The sequence below is a fragment of the Schistocerca piceifrons genome, chromosome 3, assembly GCF_021461385.2.
Source record: "Schistocerca piceifrons isolate TAMUIC-IGC-003096 chromosome 3, iqSchPice1.1, whole genome shotgun sequence".
In the NCBI taxonomy this organism is placed as follows: Eukaryota; Metazoa; Arthropoda; class Insecta; order Orthoptera; family Acrididae; genus Schistocerca; species Schistocerca piceifrons.
In genome coordinates this window covers 33,301,474-33,326,555 of record NC_060140.1, presented here as the reverse complement: position 1 = coordinate 33,326,555, position 25,082 = coordinate 33,301,474, and the positions used below count along the sequence as shown (strand labels likewise).

Here is a 25,082-nt window from a genome sequence, read left to right as displayed (position 1 = left end):
TGAGTCTCGGAAGACCAGGCGATAAACTGGTAGGGAAGGGCGGCAGACGTTACTACGTTACAAACTGCTCCGCATGTGGGGACGGACTTCGCCCACACCCATGAGATTTCATGTTGATTTTTCGTCAGGGCACTGATGATCATGATGTCGAGCGCCCCTTCAACTAAATCATCATCATCATCATCATCGCCACCACCACCACCACCACCACCCCCACCACCACCACCACCAAGATCAGGCGACGACCAACCGGTCGCCGTTGTATGCTCTGCCGTGTAGCATCGTACGGACGCGCTATGGAGGGGCGTGTCGTTGGCACAGAAGTCTCTTGGCCATTGTCGACTTTCCCGAACTCGGTGTGGCTACTTGTCATTCGAGTGGTTGAGTGCACCTCGTTCCGGTCCTCCCACCGAGGAAGAATTCGTGGTAATTTCGAGAATCGAACCCAGGTCTTTCGCACGATACTCGAATGTAGTAAAGTTCCTTGAGAAGGATGAACTTGTCTCCACTTTAGAAAGCATCGCTCTTGTGAAACTCAGCTCGCTCTCTCCCTGCATATTATCCAAAGGTGTCGTCAGGAATACCACAGGGAAATTTGATAGGAGCGCTGTTATTCTCTGTATACGTAAATGATCTGGCGGACGGGGTGGGCAGCAGCCTGCGTAAGTTGAAGACCAGGCTGCAGGCGTGGATGGGCACCCGTGCACAGACACCACTTCCCTCTTCCCCTTCTCGCTTCCAGCGTGGCATGCACTCACCTTACAGGACACGGTTTGGACGAAGTGAAGAGAGATTTCGAAAAAATGAGCACATTTGCGACTTGCAGACACGTACTTCCGTTCAGATGTATAAAATTGACGCAGAAAATTCTTTGTTTCCGGCGATCCGACGCCAACGGAAATTCATTTAATGACTGTGAAGGCGTACATGTGGTTTGTTAGAAACACTGTCTTGAAGATGATCCGCAAAGACTATAGCCACAAATGAAAATGTCGAGAAAGCGCTCTGTCAAACAGAACTTTTCACCTTTATCATCGCGTCTTTTAAACTTTGCTTGTAGATTGTTAGTAGAAATGTTGTAAAAGTCCTAAATTTATGTGGATGTTATGTTTGCAGATATGAAAGTGTAAAACACTGATGTCCAAAATTAAAGCAACAAACCTTTATTTCGCCGTCCAGTGTCTAATTCGGGACATAATCATACTGTCAACCAGATGTCCGTACGATCTTCTTCCGCACAGAATCCGGCATTCCGGTCAACGGACAATCGTGCCAGCGATGACATCAGAGCACCTATGAAATGAGGTAGTGTTGGCCAGGTAGTCGCACATCCACAATGTACACAGTCACAGACGGTGCAGACTCTCTGTGGTGGATGACCTTAGGAAGAATGCAAACATGACAGTCTGGAACTGATGTGGCCCAATGGCTTAATGTCAATCGTTCTGTTGTTTATCTGATGTGGCGACAATTTATACAGACTGAACTCTATCCCAAAGATCAGGGCGGGGCCATCACGTGTGACATCAGAGAGAGAGGACCGTCATTTGGCTGTACGGGCACGAGAGTTCCGCCCTATTACTGTATCGAGGCAAACGACGTGCAGAAGGCTCCGGCAGAGCCGCCTTTATTGTCGGAGACCTGCTGTGTGTGTCTCTCTGACACATCTTCACAAAAGGGAGCGACTAGGGTGGAGTCGTCAACATGCCACCTGGACGGTCGAACACTGAGCCAATCTTTTCACAGATGAGTTCCGATTTCCTCCGGAGACTGATCCATGTCGGATTCGCATCTGGAGGGAACACGATTTCGGGACCCAAACATTGTGGAAAGAGATCGACATCGAGGAAGATATGAGCAGGGATTATGTTGACCACTCGAACACGTCTTCATGAAACTGTACATGTAGAATCGGCAGGGCTTAACTACTATCTTGATGAGACCTTGGGTCGTTACGAGGTGCTGTGGACCCAGATTTCATATTAACGGACGATAATGCTCGACCTCACAGCACGGTTTCTTGATGTTTTCTTGGAAACAGAGGATATTACACACATGGCGTGGCCTACTTGTTCTCCCTATTTAAATCCCATAGAGCATGTCTGGGATGCACTAGGGAGACGGGTTGCATCACGTCAGCATCCACCAACCACTCTACAAGACTTGCGAGCAGCTCTGCAGGAAGAATGAGCCTTATTGCCTCAACTTGAGACTGGCGACATCATTCGCAGCATACCCCATCGTTGTTCGGCCTGTTGCCATTATTATTGCCAGAGGGTGTCGCACCCCATACTGAGCACACTAACTGGTTGTTGGAATGTGTATGTAAGTTGGAAAAAAACGAAGAACAGTTTTGTCTGCTGTTACGCATGATGCAGTTCTTTACGCTCTGAATTCTTTGCATTGTTTCTACCTTACTATCACCTGTTTATACTATTTTGTGGCAAAATAAAAACAATATTGCGAAATTTCCGTTTGTTGCTTTAATTTTGGTCACTGTATGTTTCCTATAAATTGGCTAATCATAGAAAACTCTAAGGTGGAAGAATGAAAAATGTGACTTTTTGCAGTAGTTTGTATTTAAAGTTGAAGACGAGGAATAGTTTTTAAGTTTACACTGTGTTAAACAACGTTCTTTCTGCAAAGCACAGTGAACATTGTACTTACAAATAAACAAAAAAATCATCTTTCCGATTCATGCGTCGTTGCATTATTACTCGGAGGTAGGATCTAAGCAGACCGCTGCCGTTCGGTCGGTAATTGCAGCATCGCGTGTTGTGTGGACGCGGTCTGCTCGCCGCCAACAGTATATACCGTCTGTAGCCTATGTTAGATTCGAGCGCAGAGTTCACGCCTATTGCGGAAGCGCTACATTTCAAACACCATTTGGGAGATTCTTTTTTATTTTATTTTAAAAATGTTCCTGTTGGAGTTCCACCGATCTAGAGTGTAGCTGGTGATACGAAGGAAGTAGCGCGGCGGCGTTATGGCACGGGCATTTGACGTAGAGGTCGTCAGAGACTTTGATAATAGAGAGAAGCGGGATCAGATCCGCATACCGCTTCGCATTTTTCGTGTTGACCTGGGAACTTCAGTACGGATGCTTACATTAGACCACGCCGTTTCTGCTTCTGTATCTTCCCAGTGGTGTCCTGTTGAGCTCGTTCCATTCTGTAAGTGGGCTCGATGTCGGTGAGACGTTAAACTCTACCCTGTCTTCCGTCTCCACGCTGCTGTATTATACGAGGAGGAGAGGAGCAGAACTGCGAGATTCGCAAATTTAACAATTAAACTTACCGTGAATCTCTGAGCTTGGCTTTTTTTATTTTCGCAGTGCGTGAGAGGCCCCATCGTTGATATATGAAGCAATTATCTGTAGTAAAGTACTATCTAAAAAGAACTGCACATATAAGTGTCAGGAGGGAAATGCCTACTGCCGTACGCTTCACAGTGGCTCGGGTAGTATGGGCATGGGAGTAGAGTCCAAATTTCAGTCACGTGCTGACGTAAGGCGTCCAGCCTGGAAGAGAACACTTTTCTCAGACTGGGAAGCTGGGTTAACTGTGAGAACGGCGCGCCTCGGAATAGAATGTTGAAGTGCCAGCACATTACTTCGGTCGAAAAAGCCGCTTCTTAAACTCTTCCCACGATCCCAATAATGATATTCTGTCCATTATTAAGTTTATGACGCTATTTACGTTTTACATTACCGTACCACGTCCAGTAAAGTAGTCGATGTGCGGATGTTTGCGAGGATGTTGTTCTTCAAAGTTTGTATTAGAGACTGTTGAATGAAACGCTGGTGCGCAGGACAATCCTGGCTTCCGTGCATTTACTTCGTGTAAATTTTATAAAGAAAGAGGCGATACTTTGCCAGGTGCCAGGACAGTGGGGAATCGGGGCAAATAAAGAAGCCTGTCTGCTGTCGCTTGGCTGTTGAGGCCGATGTTGATACGTCATGGGAGGTTAAAACACTGGACCCGCATACCGAGGATGGCGGTTCGTTCCATCTTTAGGCCATTAGGTTTCGGTGCCCTGTAGTTTACACTTGAGGCAGTTAGGGACCGATTCTGTGAAGAAGATACGCCCGATTTCCGTCCCCTCTTTCCGCATTATGAGCTCGTGCTCTGTCTCTGACAGGACGTTAAAGCCTGGCATGGGTGCCTCCATTCTACCTCTTTGGGGGATAAGCTACCGCCAGCAAGAGTTCCGAGACCAAAGGTTCGGTTTACCAGTTGCCAGCAGGTTCACGGGCATTCACAGAGCTGAAGTCGCGTTTGAACAGCCTTCTCCATTTTCTGCCTACTTAGAGAGTGGCTGTTAGTTGTTTGAGCTGTGAGTCGACAGCAGCTAGGTGCTACGCTGGAAATTTTTTTTAGCGCGCATTCACAAAATCACAAGACTAAAATAATGTTACATCATCATCATCATCATTTAAGACTGATTATGCCTTTCAGCGTTCAGTCTGGAGCATAGTCCCCCTTATAAAATTCCTCCATGATTCCCTATTCAGTGCTAACATTGGTGCCTCTTCTGGTGATAAGCCTATTACTTCAAAATCATTTTTAACCGAATCCAGGTACCTTCTCCTTGGTCTACCCCGACTCCTCCTACCCTCTACTGCTGAACCCATTAGTCTCTTGGGTAACCTTGTTTCTCCCATGCGTGTAACATGACGCCACCATCTAAGCCTATTCGCCCTGACTGCTACATCTATAGAGTTCATTCGCAGTTTTTCTTTGATTTCCTCATTGTGCACACCCTCCTGCCATTGTTCCCATCTACTTGTACCTGCAATCATCCTAGCTACTTTCATATCCGTAACCTCAACTTTATTGATAAGGTAAACTGAATCCATAATAATAATAATATTGCTTTCAATTTTCTAATTTTATTGTATTTCCACGTTATTAGCAGGTCAAGCATTAATCACCCTGCAGAACAATAAAGTTGTCATTCAGTATGACGAAAAACAGTCGTCTGTATGCGCTGTAACTGTTTGTATGCACTTCATAATACGTGTACATTTTTGTCATGGTTTTTGCTTTTTCGGAAATACCATTTTGACTATTTGTTACAATGATTTCTAAATGGGACCCGGCAGATACTAGTCAACGAATGAATAAAAAAGTTGAAATTTGCAACTTTGGCTCGTTTTTCGTTGAGTGACTAATAGAAGTTGCTGACCAACAATTATTCAATCATCCTGGAAGTTTGGAAATTGTTATTGTCAGTTTGCTAAAGAAATTTGCCTTGCATTAATCAACTAAAATAAAACAGTCTTTTCTCCAGAGGGAGTCACTTCAGTTGAACGGAAGAATTTCATTCCATAATATTGGCTAGTTTCAACTGTTCGCTCAATTGCAAGTGCACATTTTCAATATCTGGCACATATGGCACTATGCCTTAATAAAGAACCAAACATGCCAAAATACAGTACTGTTACTCCGAGAAAAAAACCACTGTGAAAAGCCTATACGAGATACTTCAGTGTGAATCTGACCTTACGAATGTCCACTTTATGGCGAATTATGCATTTTAGTATCATGAAATTCAGATGGTGTTGGAGTTCTTTCCGAAGCCGTGTTTCTTTTATGACATCCCATAATGCTATACATGTACGAACATCCCTTAATCTTCACTAGAAAATAACTAAGCAAGCAAATTTGGTTGTGGTATTGAATAAAATATTTTATTTAAATATATTGACAGCATTAAGAGAATAAATGGTGCCTTTCATAAATCTGCCTTTCGTGAAACAATTTTTTTCGATCACAAAACGTGCTTCAGCTCTTGTTTGATATCTCCTCGAGGCGTGACGTCATACTTTAATTTGTGTTGTTTACGTCTTAAATTTAGAGTGCCATCCTTTCGTAAATTGTAGATTGGCACCACGCCGTGTTTTATCATCGTAAATTCCCACATGGCTTTATATTTATTCCTAAAGTAGAATATAAACTGCCGCCGGTCGGTGTGGCCTAGTGGTTCTAGGCGCTACAATCTGGAACCGCGCGACCGCTACGGTCGCAGGTTCGAATCCTGCCTCGGGCATGGATGTGTGTGATGTCCTTAGGTTAGTTAGATTTAAGTAGTTCTAAGTTCTAGGGGACTGACGACCTCAGATGTTAAGTCCCATAGTGCTCACAAGGGAACATCCCCATCGCACCCCTCTCAGATTTAGTTATAAGTTGGCACAGTGGATAGGCGTTGAAAAACTGAACACAGATCAATCGAGAAAACAGGAAGAAGTTGTGTGGAACTACGAAAAAATAAGCAAAATATACAAACTGGGTCGTCCATGAGTAAGATATGCAATATAAAGGGCAATGTGAGTAGCGCCGTGGTCCCGTGGTTAGCGTGAACAGCTGCGGAACGAGAGGTCCTTGGTTCAAATCTGCCCTCGACTGAAAATTTTGCTTTCTTTATTTTCGCAAAGTTATGATCTGTACGTTCGTTCATTGACGTCTCTGTTCACTGTAATAAGTTTAGTGTCTGTGTTTTGCGACCGCACCGCAAAACCGTGTGATTAGTTACGAAAGGACGTGCCTCTCCAATGGGAACCGAAAACATTTGATCGCAAGGTCATAGGTCAACCGATTCCTCCACAGGAAAACACGTCTGATATTTTGTATACGACACTGGTGACAGCATGTGCGTCACATGACGGGAATATGTTGTCGACCCACCTAACTAGTACACTTGGCGAATGGGTGAAAAGATTCTTCTACCTCGCCCGATTTAGGTTTTCTTGTGGATGTAATAATCACCCCAAAAAAAGTGATGAAAGCATAAGAGTTTTTCACATAAACTGAAAATAAAAAGTTAAAATTTTCGGTCGAAGGAAGATTTGAACTGAAGACCTCTCATTCTGCAGCTGTTCACACTAACCACGGGACCACGGCGCTCCTCGTCTCATACTGCCATTAATATTGGCTATATTACACATGGACGACCCAGTTTGTATATTTTGCTTATTTTTTCATAGTTCCACACAACTTCTTCCTGTTTTCTCGATCGATCTGTGTTCAGTTTTTCAAGGCCTATCCACTGTGCCAACTTATAACTAAATCTGAGGGGGGTGTGATGGGGATGTTCCCTTGTCAGAGTCGTTATAAACTGCCAGTTGTGCAGTTCCTCGGCTTCACATATGACATTGTTAATTTTTTTTTATACAGATCGAAATAGTCTTGAAGTAACTCATTCTCCTTAGTTCTGGTGTATATTTTTTTTTATTTTTGCAAGAAATTTGCGTTCCTTATTACTAGCTTTGTGCAGTGCTGTGTAGGTGTTAACATGACTAGAAATGCTACATAGCAGTATTACAGGGTATGAATGTAAAAAAATGTGCGTTAAAGACGCCACAAAATGTGTAGTGTATGATAAAACAATTGCCCTAAGTACGATAACTTTGTGTGTCCCCTCTGATCAACATGTCGCACTGGTGCTCATGGTCACGTGATGCCACAGTACTCTCGGAATTCCCTACAGAAATACGACGAAAAGTGTTTGAGCAAAACAAGCATCGACTACGGGGTCCTATGTAATCGTAGATACCCATGCGCAGTGACGCTTGTTACGTACCGCTTGAAAGTAGTTTTTTTGAACTGTTCAGACTAATGTGAAGTTGTCCAAAAACGAACAGGACTCTGTCCCTTGCGGAATGGTTTCCTTGGTCAATGGGAAGATACATCAGAGTGCGATGTTTGTGCAGTACGGCATCATGACACACATGTTAAAGCTTCGAATCGAGGAGAGTTTTCGCTACCGGCCAGCAACTATATATTTACTAGTCACGACGTGCTTTCCAAACGTAGTTCCGTCTTTGACTTAAATTAGTCAGCATAACTCATAGGAACATAGCGGCACTAGACGTTAGGCAGTTCGGTCCCTTTTACGGTGTGTTACAGTACCGGGCCACGAGGGCCGCGTTCGGGAAGGGTTCACATCGCCAGCCATCTGGTGAAGCTGTTTCGTGGTTTACATACATCGACCTAAGCGAACATTGGGTTCTTCCCTCGGACACAGTGTTGCCGATTTCCATTATCTACACGACCTTTTGCTCTCAGAGTCCTTCTCGGTGATATTTGTATCCTAACTGCACATGTCTTTCTCGTCGAATGTTGACCCAACCGCCGAACATCTGAACTATGCTGGAGAAATGGATGTCGATACCTGATCGGTATAAATTTTAATGACTGATTACTGAGTAGTTTGTTCATTTTATAGAACGATATCTGCCTACTAAATTGTCAGTTTACTGAGTCTTGCACAGGACAGCTGAGCATGGAGAAGTGCCTCAAACCAGCCTTCTGACAATAAATGAGTTCATTTATGCAAGCACTTAATATCGACAAAAGTCTTCTTATCCGGATTCTAAGGAGTCATGTTTTTCAAAGAACTTGCCCCCCCCTCCCTCCCTCCCTCCCTCCCTCCCTCCTACCCACGGGGCTCACACCTCTTTGGTGACTTTGTGCTTGGTTACAATAGGCCCTAGCCTTTGCAGCGCCTCTTTCCTATCCATGCTGCATATCTATCCTTGTGCTGTTCTTACTCCTCTCCCTTGGGGAGACATCAGAACAGTCCCCCATCTTTTTTTTCCTGGTTCATCATCTCCTAACGTTCATCAACGTATGCGTTGGAGGTTCCTCTGTTTGTTTTTCATCGCTGTGCGTTCCTGAAGGTCGGCCCGCGCGTTTCATGTGCAACAGGTGAATGGGTAACGCGTCATTCCCAGTCCCATGTAGACAGGTACGCTTTGCATGTACTCCCTGGTACAGGCCAGGCCCAGGAAGCGATCATTGCCTGAGCTTCTACCTTCCGAAAAAATGGGGGATTGTCTCACATTGAGCCTATCACCATCTCAGTCTACGTCTACTAAACGTAAAGAGAATGAAACTAAAGAGTGGAAGAATCTCCCAGCAGCACATCGGTGTCTCGTGGTATCATTTATTGAAGGAGGTTAGTCCGTTTATTATTCAGAAAGTTGTTGATGCAGTTGCAGGCCCTGTGAAATCCTGCTCTCGTTTACGTCATGGAACTCTGCTTTTGGAGGCCGATTGTGGTTATCAAGCCATCAACTGCTTCCAGCTTCGCTTCTCCACGGCTATCATGTTCGTGTCGATGTCCTTCAAATGCTGAATTCTTCACGTGGTGTTATTTACTCTCGACTGCTCGATAGTCTGGCCGAGAGACAAATCCAAACTTAACTCTCTGATCAAGGCGTCACTGCACTGCATCAGGTAATGAGAAAGGTTGATGCAACCGTAGTGCCTACATGCACTCTTTTTCTCATGATTGGCAGAGTAGTGCTTCCATCAAAGATCAAAGCAGGCTATGAGCTCATCACGGTCCGACCGTACATTCCGAACCCGTTGTGTCAACGTTACAACCACATGCGTATGTCCTGTCGAAACATCGCCAAATGTGTTACTTGTGGCAGGGACGCCCGGGAGGCTGACTGCCCGCCTACTCCTCCCTGCTGATCAACTGCAATGGCGACCATGCAGCATAATCCCTAGAATGTCCCGTGTATCTTGATGAGCGAGTCATCTAGGAAACCCGGGTGAAGAAAAAAGTACCTTACCCTCTCCCTCGCAAGTTGTTGGCTAGTCGAAAGCCCTTCATTTTACGATCTGGCACTTACGAAAATACGGTCGTTTCTATGCCTGCCTCCATGAAGGACACAGCCATGCAGACTTGCAACCTCAAATTCAGCACTGCAGCAGTAAAATCGTCCAGCATCACAGAAGCATCCCTGTCTCCTCCTCCTCCAGCTGCGCAACTACCCACCAAATCTTGGCCCCCGGCGGCGAAATCACATGATCGCAATCGGCTGGCCAGAAAGGACAATAGGAAAGTTACCGTGAGTATTTATTAAGCCTATCCAGCCAATAAACTACTGAGTCTTCATCTGCCAACCACATAGGCTTTAAGATAACAAACAAGGACAGAAGATCTCCTTCCCCAACACAGAGGTCCTCTTCAACGGTGACGTCGCGTGATACCCTCATGTGGCCGACCTCCATTTCGTTGGTGCACACCGCAACCGTTTTTCTGCCCTGGAATCTGCAGGCCGGCTGTTACAGAACGTTAATGCCTCTGCAGATACCATGGAACAGGATTCTGCAGCCTCTGAGCCCTATAGTAGTGAGTCCTCAAAGGCTGGCACTTGGCAGCTGCCGAGGTAATAGCCCTCCATTTGTTCCCTCCTCCACTTCCCTGTCATGACTACCCTCCAATGGAACGTTCGCGATATTAGATCCAACAAGGAGGAATTATGGTTGCTGTTGGAATCGCTGCATCCACTTGTTTTCTGTCTCCAAGAAACAAAATTGTGTCCTTGTGACAGCTTTGACCTTTTGCATTTCCTTCCCATCCAGTTTGACCTTCCCCTCGAGTACGGCATTCTATCTCATGGTGGAGTCATGCTTGCTCGTAGGGATGACGTTCATAGTCGTCCATCTCGCTGAACACCCAGCTGGAAGCTGTTGCAATCTGCATTTCTCTCCCTCAATTCACCTTTTCTCTTTTCAACGTCTACATCCCACCGTCATTTGGTTCACAAGGGCGAAATTCTTCCAGCGTACTGGTCAACTTCCTCACCCTTTTTTGTTGTTTGGTGACTTTAAAGCACAACATTCCCCTTGGGGCTCTTCCAGAACCTGACCGAATCCACTCCACGTCATCTGTCTGAACACTGCTCGAGAACCCATGTTTCTTTCAGACTCCACACACACCTGTTCCCATTTGGACCTATCGATCTGCACTTCTCAGTTTGCTTGTCGTCTCGAGTGGTCCGTTCTCTGTGATAGGTTCTTGAGTGACAATTTCCCGTGTGCTATCCATTTGCTGACTCCTGCCCCAGCCCCAACTACATGTAAACGCACTTGGCAACTTTCTGAGGCCGACTGGACGCTTTACTCTTCCCTGGCCACCTTCGACGATTATTTCCCCAGTTGTGATGACCAGATAGAAGACCTTACAAACATTGTCCTTGCAGCTCAGAACGTTCTGTACCCTGCACTTCCTGCGCAGTGACCCAGTTACTTGTTGGACTGAGACGTGCCACAACGCGATTCGCGCGCGGAGACATCATCTCCACATTTTTTACCGTCATCCTATGATGGCGAACTGTATTCGTCATAAACAGTTATGTGCGCAGTGTCGTCACAAGCTTAGGGATAGCAAGAAAGCTAGCTGGATTTCATTTAATAGTTCTTTTAACAGTTTCATCCCCTCTTCCGTTATGTGTGGCGACGTCGAAAGACTTTTTGGAACCAAGGTCCATTTTCCAATTTCCGGCCTGACCGTAGCAGATGATGTCATTCTATTGCTGTGTCCAACACCTTAGGCCGCTATCATCCTGCCTTGCTTCCTCGGAGGCCATGGCCAGCTAGTATTGTGGCTCGCACTCTACTAACCGCTGCACTATGTGGACTTGGAGCGCGCCGTTCTGCAGTTGAGTATTTCGTCACTTGGTCAACCCATGAATGGTTTTCTGCGGAAATACCAGGCGGTGGCCGTGTCTTTTGATTTGGAGAAAGCCTACAACACCTGCCGCAGTACAGGTATCCTCCGTACTCTATACATATGGGGCTTCCATGACCATCTGCCCCATTTCCTTCAGGAATTTTTAAAAGACCGATTTTTCAGAATATGAGTGGGTACGGCCTTGTCGCACACTTTTATCCTGGAAAATGGGGTGCCTCAGGGCTGCGTCCAGAACGTCATCCTCTTTGCTGTGGCCGTTAACTCTGTTATTGCCTTTGTCCCGCCGGTGACCTCCTGCTCACGTTTCGTTGACGGCTTTGCGTTGTAGTTCTCCACGGACCATTTGTATGAATTTCTGGCGGCGCAATGGGTTTGTTCCACCGTCTTTACATCTCTGTCCCGTTACTCTTCTGTTCACTGAAACTACTTAAGTCCTGGAGCACATGCTTGATAGAAAACTTTCTTGGTCCTCCAACATAAATTACCTGGCTGCACACTGTACCCGGTCTCTCAATGCCCTGTGTGTTCAAATGGTTCAAATGGCTCTGAGCACTATGGGACTTAACTTCTGAGGTCATCAGTCCCCTAGAAGTTAAAACTACTTAAACCTAACTAACGTAAGGACAACACACACATCCATGACCGAGGCAGGATTCGAACCTGCGACCGTAGCGATCACGCGGTTCCAAACTGAAGCGCTTAGAACCGCATGGCCACAACGGCCGGCTGTGTGTCCAAAGCGGTACTTCGTGGGGAGCAGATCGGACTACCGTTCAACGTTCATACGATCCCTTGTCTGTTCGAAGCTATGCTGTAGGTTTGTGGTTTATGCATCTGCACGTCCGTCCGTTTTACGCCATCTTAATACTACCCACCATCATGGAATTCGTTTGGCCACTGGCGATATTTATACTAGCCCGGTTGAGAGTCTATGCAGAAGCTGCCGAACTACCGCTGCCATACCGGCGTGATGTTCTCCTCAGCGGATATTCATGCCGTTTGTCTGCCATGCCCAGCCATCCGTACTGTCGCTCCTTCGATGACTTCCTTGACCGCTAGTGTGGAGAGTGTCGTTCTTCCCTGTTACCCCCCGGAGTTCGCTTTCGGCTATTGGTCCAGCAGCGTATATTCATGCTATTGGGACGTTCCCGACGGGTGTGAACCCTAGCTTCTTGCAGCGGCCCGTGTTCACCTTCAACTTCATTCGGTTCCTAGGGAAACTTACTCCGGGTTCGATCTCTCACTGTAAGTTTCTCGACCTTCTCACGAAATTTAGTGATGGTACCTTCATTTACACTGATTCCTCTAAGACAGCGTGGCTTCGGGTGTGCCTTCGTGATTTGCACCGACGATTTTCGCTATCGGCTTCCGGAACACTGCTGAACTTTTTCGCACTCTTTCGGGCCACGCAGTAGAGCCAGCGACACAGGCTTTTTAGTTGTCACATCCTCCGATTCTCCGAGTGCCCTTCAGAGCCTCTGTGTGCTGTACACAGTCCATCCCTTAGAGTATTGGGTCCAAGAAAGCTTCCACTTACTCGCTCCTGAGGGCGTCGTTGTTTATGTAGGTCTGATGGGGCGCTAGGTCTTCCGTTCCTTCCGATGATCTCCGTGTTGCCATCTGTCGACAAGTGGTGTCACTTTGGCATCACCACAGGGCTTCTCTTCATGGGAACAAGCTGTGGGGAATTAAACCTCTCTCTGCGACATGGCTGACCTCCTCTCGGTCCTCTCGTCGCGAGGACATAATTTTAGCTAGGTTGTGTATTGGGCACCGTCATTTTAAGCCATCGCCATTTGTTAAGTGCTGATGCCCTATGACTATGTTTTGTCGTCAACCTTTGATGATTCGCCATTTCCTGACCGAATGTGTTTGATTTAACCTCTTTACGTTCTAGTATCTGTCTGCCGTCTGAGTAGTCGGTCGTTTTAGCGAACGACGCGCGGGCTATCTACTGCGCTTCTTATCTGTCGTAGTAATGTGGCGAATGACATTTAATCTTTAGTTCGGGACCTCCGCTATCTCTACTACGTATTTTGTCAACCTTTCTCCAAGAGGAAGGTCTTGTTCTTAGCTTTCTTTCCGTCCCTCGATTGGGCTTACCGTGTAGTCGCTTGTAACTAGTGTTCTAAGGTTGTGACATGGTCGCGTATGAGCTTAGTTGTTATTGAGCCATGAAACGAAACAAAACAATCCTCCCCCCCCTCCCTGCCCCCTCCTCCCCCCCCCTCTCTCTCTCTCTCTCTCTCTTACACACACACACACACACACACACACACACACACACACACACACACACTTGTCAGATTGCCATAAAATGAAGTGTATTTTGGGAAAAGGGAAAACAAACAGAATTTTGTCCAAGTTGGATGAGAATACCAGGAGTGCCATCGTACAAAAAAATATGTTGGCTAAATATATTCCATTGTCGCAAAGCTGCAGAGTTAGTAATGAAATGTCGCGCTGAAGAACTAATTGCGACATGACGGTCAAGGAACGTAGGTTGTTTTTATACTTAGTATAGTACAAATACTACCTCTCATTCAGCAACTGTAGACAACAGTAGCAGTTTCATTCTATTCACTGGGTCGTTGTGTCTTCGCGGTCTAGTGCCACTGAAAGGTTGATGCAAAATAAAGTACGGTACAGTAAAGTGCTCATTTTTAAATCGATGGCATACTTTAGAAATAAGAGCGAAATGATTCGTATTACTGGTAACATATGAAAGATGTAAGGTGTTTTTGCTCTAGAAATAGCTGAGCGTCAGCGTTGGTAGAACGATTAAAATGAGATTTTCTACCCGACCAAAGAGATGTCACTTTCCGCTGCGTACCGTAGCTGACAATGACATATTGAGAACCTACCTGGAAACGCTTGCTTATCTAAGAGCTGATATCGCCGTAGTACTGCGCATGAGATTGCTAACACGTTCAGCTCGACTTGGTGATACGTAGGGAGTCTGTAGACTACATTTTCGTATGTGAAACATGCATCAGCAAGGAATTGCCCCGCGACGTCGAGGTTACTCGGCTGCTGGTGGAAGCTGCATGGGGTGAAAGAATACTTCTCGCGGCGCACCATGCCTCTTCACGGAATGTACATTACGAACAAGCGTTGGACTTCAATCTTGGCGTTCACTCGCAGCTCGTATAAACGGTACAGATTGTAGAGGACGTCTCATGTTCAGTTTCTTGCTTGACGTCCGGGAACGAAAATAACTCATTAGGCAGTATCAGCAATGAGACATTAAATGAATATTTCTTTCGTCAAATGTTTGGCTGGCATTGTTAAGATAGAGGGGGGTGATTCGACGTTTTCTTCCATCGGTGACTTGTGGCAGACGAGTTGTAGAATACAGTTCACAGTTAGATATTGTTGGATAATCTAGAGCAATGATCAAAGTTCAGTGTAACCATAATACATATTATCATGCTTCGAGAACGAACCAGGTGGATGTTTCAGTTCACTTGTAAAAACAAATAATTGTTTGCTGTTCCTGTTACAATACGATGTACGTTATCGACTCGGCATTCCCGCAGCCGAATATTTTGTGCCTTTCTTCGCACCATTTCATACGACCCTGATTTTCGCCTTCGATCAAATTATCACCTATCGATCAGCAACAAATATTTATCACAGGTAAAATGTGAATGAAACATCGAGTGTAGCGTCACTTTATATATGCTAAGCTGCAAGTCTGGTGTTGACCCTAAAGTCATGTAGCTAACAGCGTAGATGTTTTCTGGAACAACAGGTTTTGTCCGACCTTCAAGAAATGAATCACCAACGAGAACTCGACCACCTGGAATTTCTACAGAAGCAGCCGTAAGCCGTGTACTCTGGAGGTGGCTGCCCACCGGAAGTTGAACGAAGCGGTGGGAGGAATCGTTGTTAAGCTTTTTCTAGAAATATAAAAAAGAAATCTCCTAAACAGCCTCCACACGAAATTTCCATTTATTCACAATACTTTTACCGGTACTTCAGCCGCTCACTCTAAATTAAGTACTCTGCCAGTTTATGACCTAACAGTGTTTTAACAAAGTAATGTGACACCTGTATTATATTCTATTTTTGCAACTGCCTGGATAATGAATCAGAGTTTTTGAATTGGAAATGTTTTGTAAGTTTTGACTGTCAAATCATAAATAGTACGTAATGAATGCTTTTACGGCCGGCTACGGAACAGACACAGTCAGACATATCCAAAATAAACTTTCTAGGAAATTTAATAGTAAATGTTCTTAGTTGTACTTTCTTCTTACGTGATGGGAAACTTTACCTCTTTTTTTCTGTTGCGATGGTCGTGTAGTAATTGCTAATTGTTGACCGCTTCTCCTAATGAAACAAACTCATATTTCGAGGCGTTGAAATGAACTGCTTGTCAAATAAATAGACAGGTTCTGTATTTTTCTTGGTATATACAGCTGCTGCGAAAATGACCACCACAAGAAACGTGTTATTTTCTTGGTGTTATTTAATGCATCCAAAATCCAATATTATTAACAGAACTTGTAGAATAGGAGGAGGATAAAATGTTCGCGACCTCTCTTCATCAAGACATACCACGGACTTCTCTCTTTCTGCGACATAAAAAAAGTGACAGTCACATCTCTCTCGTCCAACAACATCTCTGCTGCAGCGCTTCCTTTTAATCTTATGTATACCTCTTTGGAAATAGCTGCCAAATGTCATTACACACCTCAGTTGCAACATCTAGTGGTTGTTTCTAAAAACGAAAAGGTGAACCTCGTTAAACACAGATATTCACGAAACGTTTCTTACTCTTCACGAAGAGTTAGGACCTTCAAAACAGATGGTACGAGATTCGAGCGACATAATGAAATTCTCATCTTTGGTTTCGTGTTATTTATTTTAAACAGTCTTTACAAGTACTAAAAACACTGATTTATTTTATCGTAGGAGATCGTTTTAAAACATTAAAACATATGCCGTAGTCTGAAACATCTTACGTTTCATTTCAGGAGTTCAAGGCAAGCTGCTTTAGTCACTGTAGGTCCACTTGAGCAAGCGGTTCCCCGTTGCCCCTATTGTCGTCACGAAACTCTATAGGAAGACATTAGACGATCAGCATTATTGCGCAATATTTCTGCTCCCCAGTGTTACTGAGACGTTCGAAAAAACACAGAACACTGTGCAATAACAGAAGCGTTGTGCCGACTGTTTACTTTATTGTGTAATGTGCTGTCATTTGAGTCGAGATTGCCGGCCGGTGTGGCCGTGCGGTTAAAGGCGCTTCAGTCTAGAACCGCGTGACCGCTACGGTCGCAGGTTCGAATTCTGCCTCGGGCATGGATGTGTGTGATGTCCTTAGGTTAGTTAGGTTTAATTACTTCTAAGTTCTAGGCGACTGATGACCTCAGAAGTTAAGTCGCATAGTGCTCAGAGCCATTTTTTTTTAGTCGAGATTCGATGAGGTATAGCCACTGGAGTCGGCTTTTCGTTCTTAAAACTTGCAAACTACATTACTTCGTTTTTGTATTTCTTATTGTTAACACGAGTTTGTACTTGAAAATTGTCCCTGACCGAAACCGGTCATACAGTTAAAAATACGTTACGCTGGCAGCTTCATGTGTTACTGTATGACATATGTACGATTCATGAAAGCTGTGAAACACAGTCAACAATAACTGTTATATAAAAAACGGATAACAAAAAAATTGTCTAATTTACGCTCGTTGAATATAAAAAGAATACACTGTAGAATTCACTTTATTATAGTATAACATTTCAGACCAGAGTAAACAAATAACATAAATGTGTTGAGGTGCGCAGAGAACACTTCGCTAACACGTCACAATATACGGCTACCCGTAAGTATCTTCGGGATTACAGATGACAACTGCGCAAAAATTACAGGACATACAAAGGTAGACACGATCCAGTGGCTTAAGAGCATCTCTCCAAGTTTTTAACTCGCACCATAGATGCTGAACATGACACTGTCCAGCACGGGCGCAGCTCTAGCAGCACGCTTTGGAAATCCGTCCGTTGTATTGGGGGTTGCAGGCGCGAACTACGGAGCGGATGATCTGACGCGCCTGCCCCCCTGGTGCAGCTACGTCACAGCAAATGTTACAGATCGAAGCTTGTGGTCTGATATGTATCATTCTTTTGTACGTCTTGTGGTTTTGCACAGTCGTTCTCGGAAACCCTGCAAGTACCAAAAAAATAGTTCAAATGGCTCTGAGCACTATGGGACTTAACATCTGATGTCATCAGTCCCCTAGACTTAGAACTACTTAAACCTAACTAACCTAAGGACATCACACACATCCATGCCCGAGGCAGGATTCGAACCTGCGACCGTAGCAGCAGCGCGGTTCCGGACTGTTACGCCTAGAACCGCTCGGCCAAAATCAGGTGTTCGATGATAGAAAGAAAGCAACTTGCGATGTACTTCCAAGAATACGAACGCCTGCTTCTTTGGCTACACTGTACCCGTCGTGATCTCTGCTTCAGAAGATCGAAGTAAGCTTACAACAGCTAGGTCCCAACCCATCAGTTTATCTTTAGTTTCTACTACGACTTCATGGACATCGACTTGACGCGAGGCAAGTGCTGCAGTTGATCTGTCGTAGCAAAGGACTCTCCCAAAACCCCACTCTGCTCCAACGTCGAGTCTACGTGTTGCTCACATCTCACGGATGGAAGTGTGTTGTTGCACTGTCGCCTTCCGACAGACGAAGACTTTGGGCCCTTGGTAGTCGTATCGTACAAATCCAGGTGTCTTTTAACTTAGTTTCCGTGGGGTCATCGTGTGATGAAAGTTTAAAACAGGTCCCCTTCTTTCGTTCTCGACGTCTGCGTGCGCATTGTTTCCAATAGTGGCAATCCCTCCTCCCGGTTCGTCTTCTCAACGCTGTCCAATCCCATCTTCTCAATTTCGTGGTGAACAAGGACTTAAAATTCTGAATTACAGAGAGGTTGCAGCTGTGAATTTCTGTTACCATGATAGGGATTCATATCGTTCAGGCTCAACACACACTCGTTGACCTCTTTTTGTTGGACCTGTAAGTCCAAACGGTTTTGGTAGACCTTCACGAAAGTCTTCGCTTACGGAAGTACGACCACGATGAGATACTGCGAAGCAGTATGTTTAAGTCACTTCTCAAGTTGTTCAGTTAGGCCTTAATGGAAATCATTTTAAAAATCCTTTGAAAACCGTCACGTGAAATTTCGGTTCTTTTACAAGACTATTCCTTTAAACGTTCGCTGTAAGCAAAGAACTTGGTCAGATCATGAGCTGCTGCTGTTTTAACAATATCAAATGACAAAATTTTAAAACAATATCAGTGTTGCATCTCAGTAGAGCGTCTGTAGAATGTTGAAGGGTGCTACTAGTATGATCTTCAGCTGTTGATGTAGAGAGTAAATTGTTTATCTATTTCCGCCCATTATTTGCTTCAGCCATATCTCTTGGGCTTGACTTGTGGAAACTTGTAAATGAAGCGCCTCCTTTGATCCTAGAACGAAAATTCTATCGGGTGTCGAGGCTAGTGTTAGAATCGACCAGACAACAAGAATACCACGCATAGTTCGCATTTAACCTTCTGGACATTGACCGGAAAAAGTACAGGCCTTCCACCATCTTTAAATCACAAGCACTCCGGAGCTACCGACTGCCTCTTCTCGGTTGAAGAGTATCATCACATAAAGTATTGCCTTTGGACACCAACAGTCGACGTTGGTCCCTTAGACGTGTGCGAATATTTCTTGTTGTAAGGAATAGTGTGAAACTTGGAAGTGTTCCTGAAAGTGTACGCTTGCCTGGCCAAAATGACTAATCATCAGAATTCATCACAAGCGTACTAAAAGTAAACTGTCCAGAAAGTTTGGCTATGCAGACGACCGGACAACAGCTATCCAGCACAAAAGCTTTGAACCAACTGAAGGTATCCTAACTTCTGATGTATACATTTCGAGCCACTATTTCCGTAAATGAAGGTTACAATCAAACTCAAATAAAACAAGAGTATCATGCCCAATGGATTGGCACAGACAACCTTCGATGTCTGTTTGGTAGGAGACAAACTTCATCATAACATGCATGCAAAATACCTGGGGATCCTGTTGGTTAGGATACTCTCTTCTAAGGAGCACTTGACACGAACATCTGCTAAGCTCAAAACCAGAAACAACATCCTCCATAAACTCAGTGGTTCTTGTTGGGGATCGTCAGCAGACACACTCCGGGTACCGGCATTCGGATTGGTATACTCAGCCTGCCTGGTTCAATAGTCCAAAGGTAAAAAAGACAGACGTTCAACTTAATGTGCCTATACGCAATGTTAGTGGGTCTATACGATCTATTCCCACATAATAGCTACCTGTCTTGAGCCGCAATCCTCCACCTGATATCATATGGAAGAGCGCGCTACTGCGTGAATATCAGGAGATTGCTAATAACGCCGGCCTCCCAATAATGGGCGACATAGTCCCTTCGGAGCGAAAAAGACTAAGATCAAGACATTCTACTGTCACCACTGCCAGGACTCTCGTTGAAACTGAATTCTCTACCATCGATGATAGAAACGCTGCTGGCAACAAAACTGTTCTCCACTATGCCTGAAGCTGCCTTGCTTGCATCCAGAAGAAATCCCCTGGATTCGACCAGCCTCGGGCAGTTTGGACTACCCTGAACCACACCCGAACGGCCCCTGGGAGATGTGCAGACCCACTCTACAAGTGAAGTAAATCTTCATCATCGTGTAACTGTGGTGCGGAACGACAGACTGCAGACAGTTGCTCATGTTCTGTCAGCATCTCCCTCACGTGCATACAAGAGGCCTTTCGAAGATTTCCTGACGACGGCGAGTGGTGATGTAAAATACATAAAAGACCACGATATGCATGTGTAACTGTTGTCATTTATGTTATTTTATGCTGATAGCTGTTCTCAAATTTTGATGCGTAATAGTTTTGTAATGTATTGCCATGCGATAAATGAACTTTCATACGTCAGGCATAATTTGCGAAGTAACAGACTGGACCTTACCTCGTTTCCCTTGCAGTGAGAGCGCGTCGTCGTCCATAAACGAAAATCTATTGCTATTCGTTAACATGCGACATGTTTCTTTTCTCGCTAAACAATATTCTTTTAGGAACTCTCCAATTTACTGTGCCATGACGTGTTGTAAAATAGTGTGGTTACCGTCCCCAAATTAAACGATTCTACCTTTGTCGCTATTCGTAGGCGTATCTCTTGCGATTACCGGGGGGATCTTAAATGTCTCTGTCGGCATCGCCCTTAAATGGTTCCCATAGAACACTGGTTCGCAACATGGGGGTCATTACCACCTGAGGGGTAAAATGAAATGTTCTGAGGAGGGTTAAAAAACAAAGAGTTCGGTTGTGTTCCGGTCACGAAACTGAATTATTTTTAAAATATTGTCAGTTTAATAATATTTGGCAGCGTTGTAATATTAATTACAGAAGTTACCAATAATTACATTTTTGTCAAATACTATCATTACGTGTTACACATTGTGGTGGTTGCAGCTTGTGAAACGAATATGTGAACAGTATCTTCATTGGTCCTCCACCTACTACACATATACGTTGTTCAAAGTAAAATTGAGATTTAGATGTTTAAGTTTCTCATGAAGAAGTTGTTGGTAGTTCCTTCAGTGGACCAGAAATTGCTTCATTATTCACCTCGCAACGGATAAACGAACTGATTGACAGCACAGCAGAATAGTGACTATATAGCAGCCACTACATTGCTGAAAGCCTGGACAATATTATTATTATTATTCATATTAGTGGCAGAGATCAGAATTAAAGCAGTGGCAGTTTTCCAATTTATACTATTTCTACAATCAAATGAATTACAAATAGTAACTCGGTTGATTTTAAATGGGAATCCAAGGTGTGAGGTTAATGCAAGTGTCGCTAGGGAGAGAAGAGATGTTCAGGAAGCATGTTTTGTAATAAATGTCTGCCCTCAGTGTGGGTCGTGATCTGGGATTAGATAGTATTCCCTCTGCAATGAGAATTGGTTCAACGCTTTACAAAACACCTACAAAAACTAAATATCACTTATCTTTCGTCATTTTAAAAATCAAACTTCGAATATTTTTTTACAATTTCTGGTGTTTAGTTTGGCGGTAAAGTTGATGATGGTGCGGTGTGGCGGGTCTAGCTAATGTCAGTCAGGGTGTAAAGATCTGAGAATAGTTGAGATCCACTGCCGTAGACGACTACGTGTTGCCTTATTGACATGTTTGGGAGAAATTAGGATTGTCACTTGGCGCGAGGCGTCAGAGATAACGGACCGTTCGCATGTTGATGTTGCCCAGTGCATTTTGAGGGGAAAAAAACCGTGTTGCAGTTCATGCCATTGTATCTTCAGTTCCCACAATTGTGGAAACAAAGGTCCAAGACATATATATATATATAAAAAAAAACACCGAGTACAAGCGAAAGTGTGACGAAATGAGGCAGTCAAGGTTTTCCGGATCTTCCACCGACGATATGTTTATGCCCACATTGTGGTACTTTAAAGCACTGACATTTTTAAGTGGCTAAGTTGAAGAAGATGTCGGGGTTAATTATGCGAAGACATTGCAGATCGGTTGTACTATGTCTTCATTTTCAATTCGAAGGAGTTTTACTGACAATTCCGACAAAGTTAATGTAATCATTAGGATATGTGCGTAACATTCCCCGTAGCAGATTTTTAAGTTTTAAGCTTCAACAATTCCTTCAAGTCCCGGGATCAGTGTCTCGTTTTTTTTTCTTCATGCACAGCACAGCGATTTTTGCTTTAAAAGCTTGCTTAAGATGGACGAACTGGATTTATAAGCCTGTGCGCTTGTCTGAAAAAGCTGAAGAAAGCAGTCAGTGACTCCGACGAATATGTTTGATCCTTCACAGACACCTTTAGTCTTCATGTTTTAACACATCCCTTTTGTTTTAAATAAGATTTTCAGCAGTGGCTGTGCATTTAGTGAAGTTTCTCTTCTAAAATGTCGGGAGACATTACAAATCGATTACTTTCAAAAACTTGACATATTAGTTGTCTCGTATGACGACGTCGATGTTCGACGTTTCCAAGTAATTCTCTCGGATCCTGCCGTAACATCTGCATCACCAACACACTTGGATAAACCGAGGCGACATAAAAGTGATCCGCGGCCATGCTTTATTTTGTTACCAATACAGTAGTTTCGGGTCTGGGCTTATTTCGTTGTCGATAGATCACAAAACACGTCGTGAGCTAAGGAGGAAAGTATCTTGCTGTTTTCCTATCGCATGACTGACGCTGGTATCATTCAGGGCAAGAATTCCATGAAGTCGTTTGTTAAAAATAATACTCATTAACACCATCGATTTACTCTGGCTTCATACAGCACTCTGAATACCGTGTCGTATATGAGTGGTGATATGTAGATGTTGCAACTGAAACGTATTTAAACATCATCGACGCAGCAATTTATATCAGAAATATCATTTTTTCAAGTGAGGGAGTATACAGTAGCTTTTTAATATTATGGACAAAATACATACGCCTCTAAGTAGTTGCTATTGTATAAAATGGTTTATTAACCACACCATTACGTTCTGTAAAACTAATGTGAACATTCTGCAGGGTGCTTTTGTTATGTATTGCTTCAAACCATCTGCCAATGGTTAATCTTGTGTTTTATTTCAGGTGTTTTCCCCATGCCGGTTGTTCCTGCTCACCGCGAAGGTGCCAACCAAGGTAAGTGTACTGTTTTATATCTCGAACAGATCTTTCACTCTCCGTCCAAGCTTCTCGGCTATTCAGTTCTTGGGACCGGTGCACGAACCCGGGCCCTTGTCTCTCGCGAGCAGTGCCGCTACGGGGCCCGACTCGCGCACCGCTCTCACAGTACATTGTCACGGTTCTGTTGCTGTGGCATTTGATTCCTAACTGTAGTCAGTGCATTTAATTTGGGATGCAGTGAAAGTGAGAATAAATGAGCACTCAGTTCTTGTAATTGGGTTCGTGGGCCCTAAAGATTTTCTGTAATTGTAGGTTAACAATTTATAGCGTGGGGTGGTAACTGAAATGAAATTCATCATGTTGAGTCGGGCGTCAAATGGTCTACCTTTCGTAGCAGGGCAGTGAGTTAACTAATGAAATAGTACTCCATTTGCTGATACTTCATTGAAGTCCACCACTCGTTCCGGCTTTCACAACCAGGCGAGTTTCACGTGAATCTGGAACTGCCATTGTCCATGCGTAATGTGGATATATAAATATCATACTTAAGAGGACACCGATAACTTAAGTTCAAAAATCTTCAAATGTGTGTGAATTCCTAAGGGACCAAACTGTTTAGGTCATCGGTCCCTAGACCTACACACTACTTAAACTAACTTAAACAACCTTGCGCTAAGAACAACGCGCACACCCGTGCCTGAGGGAGGACTTGACCCCCGGCGGGAGGGGCCGCGCAATCCGTGACATGGTGCTTCAAACCGCGTGACCATTCCTCGCGGCACCTAAGTTCATATGCGTATATTATAAGTACAGGATATATAATATCTTTCATTATGCTGCTGTGAAACGACGCCAAATGCTCAAGAAAATAAAGTCGGGCGGGTTTCAAACTTAGATGCCCAGTGATAACGTAGGAAAAATAAGCTTGTCATGATTATAAAATCTGTAAAATACAATACATTAAAGCATTGTTGTTTTACGTTTAAGAGAAGTTAAATTCTGATATCCGAAATTTCAGTTTGCATGATTTACCGGTGGCAAGGTGGAAGCACTTCTTTGGATTTAATGAAATTCCGAAATAGTTGCTGTGGAAGCCTCCCTGGCTGCCTCGTATTAGTCTTACGCGCAAGTGCTGGATACGGGCGCACATATACGGCACTATAGTATTACGGTCCGAATTCTAGCACGAAATTTTGGTTCAGACGTATGAACTCTCATGTATTGCTCATTTCACGCAGAATGCATTACGCTGTAGAAGAACAGAGAAGCGGGAATAAACTGTACACACTCTTCAGCCATATTACTTGAAATGCGACTTACCTTCAAGGGATTACATGGTTCATTTTCGAGCTAGCGTGAAACGTATAGCATTGGAGCTTAAGCCGGTGTAAGAAATGACATTCACGAAGGAAGATGAGTGAGGAAAGGACACAGCATTGCACAGAAGTCTACATTTGGTTTTGACTATATGCGTGACTTCCGACTCCTTTTCAAGGTAGTTGTTCCTTATTTTAGAATAGTCGTAGTGGAAAAAAATTTCAAAAATGTCATGATTTGCAAGTGATTTCCTTCACGCTTTTACAAGTAGATCTCCAGAAAAGCGAGTGTGGTCGACGTCATATCCAGACGCTGTTTAGAAACTTCTCTGCTGTTCGGAACTTTCAATGCGATCGTTTTTGTTTGAAATAATTGGTAACCTTCAATGACAATTTGATATATTAAATCATGTGTTTGCTTTCAGGCGCCTCCGCAGACATTGATTAAATAGGAACTAAAACTACTCTCCATCACGCTTGCAGTGAGCGAACTTTGCATTTATCGCACCCATTTATGAACTTTAATTAACGATATGATATGTAACTTTTCGTATAGAACATCATGA

At 44.1% G+C, this 25,082-nt stretch overlaps 1 protein-coding gene across 1 annotated transcript in view; it reads left to right on the top strand.

The window, feature by feature from the left end:
- Nucleotides 1–25,082, top strand: part of LOC124789771 (F-actin-uncapping protein LRRC16A) — a 524,837-nt gene that overhangs the window by 145,343 nt on the left and 354,412 nt on the right. The window contains 1 exon segment of the mRNA XM_047257233.1: nt 23,165–23,215. Within this exon segment, the coding sequence (XP_047113189.1) occupies nt 23,165–23,215 (51 nt within the window).